General features: G+C 41.9%; 1 protein-coding gene across 2 annotated transcripts; it reads left to right on the forward strand.

Annotated features, from left to right (window-relative positions):
* The first annotated feature begins 298 nt into the window (after positions 1-298).
* LOC121878681 (proline-rich extensin-like protein EPR1) lies at positions 299-8,239 on the forward strand. 2 transcript variants are annotated; one of them, XM_042385007.1, is made up of 5 exons: positions 299-335; positions 4,393-4,786; positions 4,894-5,025; positions 5,400-7,504; positions 7,946-8,239. In XM_042385007.1, exons 1-5 carry the CDS (start codon positions 321-323, stop codon positions 8,153-8,155), a joined length of 2,856 nt encoding a protein of 951 aa, XP_042240941.1. In that variant the 5' UTR covers positions 299-320; the 3' UTR covers positions 8,156-8,239. The 2 variants fall into 2 exon arrangements, with proteins under 2 accessions (XP_042240941.1, XP_042240942.1); XM_042385008.1 differs by having other exon boundaries at positions 5,406-7,504.
* Positions 8,240-8,752: the final 513 nt, after the last annotated feature.

An 8,752-nucleotide genomic window follows, 5' to 3' on the forward strand; every position in this document is an offset into this window, starting at 1 on the left:
AATTATATTTATTTATTTATATTATCTTTGTGCGTTTTTTTTTGTACTTTGGTCTACTTATTTTATTTTATCTTTCCTGTTTCATAAAAGAATATAATTTCTGAGTTTTGCTCCCCTGTGTATCACCCAGTTCCTACTGTACATGTCGTCATCCCGTAAGTCACACCTCCTTTCCCCTCCTCTCTTTTTTCCGTTCCTCTCTTATCCCTTAGTTATGCGTTCCGAGGCTGATCGTCCTTGAGGCTCAGCGCTGATATAAGTTGGTCAGTCGGGTGTGGTCGGGAGTGTTATTGTCTGGGTCGGTGTGAGAGGTTGCCTAGATGGCGCCACTCAAGGTGTTTGTTGATGTCCTTTCCATTCTTTATTAGTGCGATAATGGTGAATATTACCAGTCAGTCAGACAAATCTTAATGTCTGGCTACGATATGGCCCTTTAGTAGATTATATATTCAATATATTTTCGTTTGGAATAGTTATTATGTATCGAGTTACTGACTATGTGTTAAGGAGTTAAGGATGGGTGATAATGTTTGTACGGTTTTCTTAACCCAGGTACCTTGACGCTATTCGACAATATCGGGAAACGTACTGTACAGTATTTGGATGACAACCATTTGGTTAGTTGAACTGTTTACATATTCTCTAGCAAAGCTCTCAATCTCCTTTATATATAAAGTGATAATCGTATTTATAAAATGATAATTAGTGGTGTCTTTCAAAACAGCTATTTCTATTCATTAAATACGTCACAGAAGCGTTTGTAATGGCTGACTTTGTACGAGTCAATACTGGAGTGTTGATGAATGGGCCACTCCTAATTTGAGTTTCTTGACTTGTATCTGTGCAGGTTTAATGTGTACATGTATCCCTTTAAAGTAGCTAGATAAATATGCTGTCCACCGAAATCGGAACTGAAAGGTTTAAAAGAAAGCCTTAGTTGCAAAAAAATGACCAATATACAAGTAATGTGTGTAAGCATCAACTGTTTAGATTTTGTAGTGGAGTGATCAGTGAGGTGCAAGAAAATCACAGTTCAAGTAATGTATGTAAGCATCAACTGTTCAGATTTTGCAGTGGAGTGATCAGTGAGGTGCAAGAAAATCACAGTTCTTTAGACAGTACGTCACCGAACTATTTTACGCTTTCCGGATCATCTATTACATAACATCATCTCAGCAGGGGTCAACGTGTTAACCTTTACTTCACCAAACAGTACAGTTACTCAGTACAGTCGGCGAAGACCTGTGCAGTGGGTTTGATCTGGTTCGCGAAATCTGTTTTTTTTTTACTGTTAAAATCATATTATATGGCAAATTAAATTTATTTAAAGTTATTTATTTTTGAAATTTATTCAGAATTAAAGAAAAAACTTCAGGTGCAGCAACGTAGGGTAAGACTCGTAAGACCCACAACCATAGTGGATATATTGTAATACTTATATAGGCCGTCGAATGAACGAATAAAGGCTAGTGACGGGAAAGTAGGTTCAGGGGAAGGATAAAGGCAGAATGAAGTGAATTTTAGGAAGAGAAGAAGGATGCAGTGGCTTAAACACTGCTTGCGTGGGGGAGGTGAGCTGTGCTCTGATTGGTGAATGGCCAGGCTCGGCAACAGAGTGGATGGCGACAAGTTATTTACTTCAAGTCGGCTTGGTCTCTTGTGTAAACGTTTCTTGGTGTAATTGCTGGTTTCTGATGGGCGGGCTGCTATGAGTCTTGTTATATTGAAAACGAAGATCTTCTCTTCCTCTTCTTTTCTTGGACTGTCCATTCACGAGTGTCTTGTTCTTGTTCTTCCTCGTGTCCAAGTTGCTCGCGGACGGTAGAAGTGGAAGAAGTCGGACATCTTGAGGTGTTGGTCAGCAGGGGCAGCTGGTGCAGGGGCAACAGGGGCACCTGGTACAGGGGTAGTTGGTAATTGTGTCTTTTCTTGTATTTCTTCTCTTTTTGATTCTTGGTCTCTTGTTTTTTCTTATCTTGGGAGTGTACTGCAAGGAGAGCTTCCCTGTAGCTGAGTTTCTTCTCGAGTTTAACCTTGGCTACCCTGCACTGCTCCTGCCACGTGTGACATAGCTTGTCGGCGGAGGAGTGTGGGCCGCCACAGGCTGCGCACTTCTTCTCTTGGTTGGGGCAGGAGGTGTAGCGATGCCCGGTGTTTCCACACTTGGAGCATACATCCTCCTGCGCTTTGCACTTGTGTACGGTGTGTCCGTATTTCTGCCATTTGTAGCAGCGTATAGGTTTGATGTATGGCTTGACTGGGATGGTAACCCAGGCCAACTGAAGTTCCTTGGGCATGGTCTGGGGGTGCCCGATTAGTGCTGTAGTTTCGGACAGCCTCTTGATAACGCCGAGCTGTCTGTCTAGTCGTTGTTCTAGTTCTCCATTGTCCATGTGGGCTATTTCGCCGTGGGCGATAACTCTCAGCTTCAGATTGTCCCAACCATAGGCAAATGAGAGCATCTCGATGCCGGTGATGGTGTTATCCACGAGTTGTCTGGCCTGTCCAAGCTCTGCGTACGTGATCTTGATAATTCCGTGTTGCAGGCGTTCTACTTTGGTGATTCCTTCAATATTTTTGCTATCGAAGAACTTCTTGTTCTCAAGAAGGTTCAGTTTTTTAGGGGATGTTTCCTCGACCGGGCGCAACCGAGGGCAGTAAGGGATCGAAAAGAGTTATGTACAGTATTAATATTTTTATTACTTTGAAAGAGTACATGCTTTATAATCAGGTTTTAAGTAAATATAGATTATAGGTCATAAGTGGTGGTTTAAATTTAATGATTTTTCGTAATTCAGCAGGACATGTGCGTGTCACAGTAGGTAATCATTACATTTCTCCATTACTAGTGAGTGCAGTAGAATGTGTGTTATTGTGCTTATCGCTGGCCTTGGTGTGTAGCTTGATGGCAGGACGTTTACTCAGTGAGGCAGGGAGCTATTTCCTCTGCACGAGTTCGTTTTCTACGAATTTGTGATGTGAGAACAGATCTGACTCACTTAAACTGGGACTCAGATATAATAGTCTAAATGCCGTAGAAATTGCACTGATACTCCAACATAGGGAGTGTGTATGTTTTGTTGTGGATAATTCAATGTAAGTTTTTAAGGGCTAACCAGGGGCGATTACCGTGACTTATTTATCAGTTAATTCATATATTAATACTTAACTGTATACCTTGGAGGATTTTTAAGTTATTTATTTTCACTTGCGTCTTGTCTTGCCTTGTCTTCACTCACAGTTAGCCAAGAACCACGCTGGATATTACGGCCAGGGTAGCTGCTGACCGCTGACTGGTGGTTGGGGTGTAACAGTGTACACAATAAGTGCACAGCATCCGTTTACTTCGGCAATAAATGACTGATTGTTCGCTGTCGAAGTATAATTTGCCAGTGAAGGTATTAAGTGGACAATAAAGGTATTAGGTAGTAGGCAGCTATAAAACAGGGAGGTACTACCTCCTGGGAAGATATAGGAAGCATAATGTGATGTCTAATGGTAAACCCCGCTGCCATATGGCATCACAAAAATTGTGACCAAGTCCCAGGTTGCTGACCTGCCATTCTGCCTCAATGACATAATGACATCACATACTGTACATATATCGTTTCTCACTTTTTTCTTCACTGTTATAAATATTTATGGTTCTTTATTTATTATAATTTGTATTTATTATTATTATTATTATTATTATTATTATTATTATTATTATTATTATTATTATTATTATTATTATTATTATTATTATTATTATTATTATGTTTTCGCCTCCTAGACCCCGATGTGGGTCAGTTACATGTACTCGGGTGGGCTAATGTCCGAAAAAAATACATGTAATTATTGATTCACAAGATCAACTAAGATCCGTCTGCGTCAAGACTGTACTGAACGCAAATCGACACAATCCTCATTCTAAGAGACTGTTTTGTATGTTTAAATAATTATTTAGGTACAGTATGTCTGGGTATATCTGTGCTTACTGAAGTCAACTTTAGACCATAGACCTTGCACTAGGCTAGCAGTTTTATCCAAATAAGCATTGATAAAGAAATCATTCAAATTTGGTAAAAAAAAATACTTATCAAACTCAACATAACTTTTTTTTCTCAGTCATTCTAATTAATTGATAGGTAAAGTGGTATATTTGATAGAAAAATGTCTGGTGTAAAAAATTAGCCACACTAACGAAGAAAAGTTTGTTTACGTTGGTGGAGCATCGAGCGATCAGTCTTGTCAGGAAACATTAGAAGAAGCACTTTGGTATTAAATCAAGAAATCACAATACCATGTTTTTAATATGCGGTCTTGAATTAATATTTATATAAGGTATGATTTATCTTGAAGCCCTTGAGGTTATTTCATGTGTGGTAATGGTGTTACTGTTGACTTCAGGTTGTGTGTGCTGCGGTGTGTGTGGTGGCAGTAGTCAGTGCTGTACCTGCTCCAATACACGCTCCTCGACCCTCACCGCGAGTTGATAGTAATAACTCCGATGGGGATTCGAGTTCCGTCACAGTTCCCAAGGATGTCTGGGGTTCTATCTCCTCCCCGGACACAGGGTCAAATCTTGTTTCTCAATCATCACCGAAGTCTGATTCATCCCCGAAGTCTGACTCATTCCCGAAATCCATAGCGGAATCAACGGAGGCCCCGAACGCCGAGGGTGTTTTCGAGCTGCAGCAGGAAATGAAGTTTCCGTTCCCTCAAGGCGAAGTGAATCCTATGCCCCAGCTGGTGGGTGCAGGAGAAAAGGGAATACGACATCCTCCGTTTACAGATTCACCTGGTAAAGTACATCTTTTGTTTGTTTATAATCTGATATTCGTTATTATTTAATTTTCATTCAATTAAAAAAAAGAACAGGATAAATAATATCAGTGGGTTCTATTTCAGATCGTAACAAGGCCAAAGCACCTCCTTCAAGGTTCCTGGAGGCGGCGTCATTCAGGAGAGACTTCATCCAACGAAGGCGCGGGGAGTTGACGCCAGTGCTAAAACCAGCTCCAGTTGGCGAGAATGGCGAACGTAAGCAACTAGACATCAAGGGTTACGACAAAATTATAAAACGCTCCTTAAGTCCACATGGGATATACGCATCGAACACATACATTTTGCTGTTGTAATTCATTTCGTTTGCAGCTTTATTTTTATTTTCAAATGCTGCAACGATGAATTAACCCGTGTATGTAACATGATCATTGCAGACGCTCGAGAAAACCCCACCAACTTTTGGCAGTTTTATAAATATTTCATGATATTAAATATAATTTCATCATTTATTACATGAGATTCAGATATTACCACATAAACGTAGGAAGTTCACTGTTGTGTTGTGTATATATTACAGATTCATATATGTTTGTATAGTTTGGTGATCCAACGTTGTTTTTTCTTGACAGCTATAGAAAGGCCGGCACGAGCTTTAGAGGTGCCGGTGGGCGCAGGTATACTCGTCAACGTTGGTGCTGGGTCAACCATCGATCCGTTAACTGGCCGTCCAGTCGGTGGTCCTTCTAGCAGTCCTCAGCCCCCAGTCGATAGTTCTCAGGGTCGACCTTTTAATAATCCCTCGGGGCGGCCTGAAGATGGTTTCCCAAATCGTCCTTATGATAATCCTTCAGAGCAGCCCTTCGATAATTCTCAAGGTCGACCTTTTAATAATCCCTCGGGGCGGCCTGAAGATGGTTTCCCAAATCGTCCTTATGGTAATCCTTCAGGGCAGCCCTTTGATAATTCTCAAGGTCGACCTTTTAATAATCCCTCGGGGCGGCCTGAAGATGGTTTCCCAAATCGTCCTTATGGTAATCCTTCAGAGCAGCCCCTCGATAATTCTCAAGGTCGACCTTTTAATAATCCCTCGGGGCGCCCTGAAGATGGTTTCCCAAATCGTCCTTATGGTAATCCTTCAGAGCAGCCCCTCGATAATTCTCAAGGTCGACCTTTTAATAATCCCTCGGGGCGGCCTGAAGATGGTTTCCCAAATCGTCCTTATGGTAATCCTTCAGAGCAGCCCTTCGATAATTCTCAAGGTCGACCTTTTAATAATCCCTCGGGGCGGCCTGAAGATGGTTTCCCAAATAGACCCATTGATAATCCTTCAGAGCAGCCAGTTGATACCTTCCAGGGTGGTTGTCCTTTTGGTAATCCGTCAGGGCAGCCGTGCATACAGTCTCCTCCTACAATATTTCATAGCCCATCCTACCCAGGCACGTTGTTCCCAGTAACTACAACTCCAAACGTTCTCTTCTCAAGGCCAACAACACCTTTCCTATCTTTCCCTCAGCCGCCAAGGCCTAATATTATTTTTGCAGTACCGACCACTTTCAGACCATTTACACCAAGACCAACCATTCCACGTCCCTCTGATGCAAGACCAATCACCCCAAATCCCCTTATCCCAAGGCCAACTACTCTAAATCCCTTTATCCCAAGGCCAACTACCCCAAGTCCCTTTATCCCAAGGCCAACTACCCCAAATCCCTTTGACCGAAGACAAACAACACCAAGTCTCTCCTTCCCAGTATCTACTACTCAGAATTCCTTTGGGTCAAGACCAACTGCTCAAAATCCCCCAGACTTCATACCAACCACACCAACTCCTTTCGCTCCAGGAGTTGTAGTCCCAAGTCGCCCCTCCCAAACACCATCCAACTTCCCCCCAATTGCCTCCCAACCCTCAACGCCAAATATTTTATTCCCAGATAATTTTTCTCCAAATCCCTTTGTCCCAAGACCAACAACATCAAGGCCATTTATCCCAGGACCAACGACGCCAAGGCCATTTATCCCAGGACCAACGACGCCAAGGCCATTTGTCCCAAGACCAACAACATCAAGGCCATTTGTCCCAGGACCAACGACGCCAAGCCGATTTGTCCCAGGACCAACGACGCCAAGACCAGTTGTCCCAAGACCATTTGTCCCAGGACCAACGACACCAAGGCCATTTGTCCCGGGACCAACAACACTAGGGTCATTTGTCCCAAGACCAACGATATTTGTCCCGAGACCTACAACCCAAAGACCATCGATAACTGGCATAATTTTCCCAATACCAACGACACCAAGTTCAGTGTCGCCCGAAATAACAAGATCCCCTCCAATACTTCCCAACCCGTCAACATCTCCTCAAGAACCTCTGCACCCACCAACATTTACTCCAGGCGTCTTTAAGCCACCTTTACATCCCAACGTAAACAGAGTACCGTCGTATGGTAGCCAACTGAACCCCAACTTTTTGTTATTTGTACCTAACTTCAGCGGCTACCCAGTCATACCCCAGGGTTACCCACACATTCATCCATTGCCGAGGTTCCCAAATCCAAATTTCTTGGTGACAAATCCTTTCGGCTATCATACTTTCGCTAGCAACCAGCTTGACTCACACAATTTCCCCATCGTCAGGAATTTGCAGCCTTCAGGTCAGGGACACAGTGGTGGGATTCCCACTGTTCACAGCCATCCAGATATAGTACTGCAACCACCTGTGTATGAATTCGAACAGGTAAGAGGCTTGTTTTCATCTGTGGAGTAATTTTCATAAGGTAGGACTTTGATTTGGTCAGATTGGCAGTGATTTGTGGCTTAATAAAATGATATCACTCAAGTAATAGTTAATTCAAGTTTATAAAGATATTTTGTCACGGTTAGATGTGACTCCAGTTCACAATGAAGTGATAGCCACCAAGTAAGAAAATTAAACAACAAATCAAGGTAAAGGAGGAGAATATGTATTGCCCAACGAATGAACTACAAAAAGTTTACATATATTTGTAATATTCTTTTTAAATTTTCAAAAGGAATTAAGACGAAGCTTTTTGTTCAGTAATGTGCTCTTTTTGCCTATTCACTCATTTGTATCCATGTAGACAGTTTGTTTAAGAATGGAATATAAAATCTTAGAATAAACTATAAATTTACTGTCAATGAACCAACATTCCTCCAGGAACCCCAGTACTCACACGGGTACACAGTTAATAGTCTCACCACCGGGGACGTGAAGGGCGCCCACGAAGTGAAGGACAATAAGGGGGTGGTGTCTGGCGGCTATCACCTCCTGCAGCCCGACGGCCGCCTCAGGGTGGTGTCTTACAAGGTCAATGGCGCGGGAGGCTTCAACGCCCGTGTCAACTATCTCCCTCCACGCCAAGGATGATCTGGGCAGTGATGGGTGATGGAAATAGAAAGAACCGAATCGGGGAAGCAGAATAAAAACAGCTGAATTCATATATATATATATATATATCCTCTTGAACTTCTAAAACAAACTGGCAGTGAAGATTCGAACAATTGTTTATCTCTGAGGATCAAGTGCAATATAAAATGTGTTATATTACACTTTGTATGTATTATGCAATATATATATATATATATATATATATATATATATATATATATATATATATATATATATATATATATATATATATATATTATTATATTTACTGATGAATCCTCCTCTTTTAGACTTAAGGACGACGTATACAGGTATACAGTATATCGTCTAGTTCAGTATATTACTGAATATTTAAGGTTTGGCTTCCTCTTTCAGAAGGAATCCATTGATCACAGGTGGCATCCCCAGCCACCAGATGTTATGCGTACAGTAAACGTTTATTCATTCTGGTTTTGAGACGTGCCCACAGTCCACAACCTACTCTAGTCTTTTCTTGGTGTTTGGGTAATTGGCTGCTCCCTCAATCACACAAATTAGGGAAATTTCTGAGCCTTTGCCCCCGTTCTCCCCCAAGAA

Source organism: Homarus americanus, unplaced genomic scaffold (genome assembly GCF_018991925.1).
Source record: "Homarus americanus isolate GMGI-L3 unplaced genomic scaffold, GMGI_Hamer_2.0 scaffold23518, whole genome shotgun sequence".
In the NCBI taxonomy this organism is placed as follows: domain Eukaryota; kingdom Metazoa; phylum Arthropoda; class Malacostraca; order Decapoda; family Nephropidae; genus Homarus; species Homarus americanus.

What these genes read in the sequence shown, in the direction of transcription:
- LOC121878681 (XM_042385007.1), top strand. An exon ending in AGTTGGCGAGAATGGCGAAC is followed by an intron (nt 5,026 to 5,399) that starts GTAAGCAACTAG and finishes TTTTCTTGACAG; the next exon opens with CTATAGAAAGGCCGGCACGA. An exon ending in CTGTGTATGAATTCGAACAG is followed by an intron (nt 7,505 to 7,945) that starts GTAAGAGGCTTG and finishes ACATTCCTCCAG; the next exon opens with GAACCCCAGTACTCACACGG.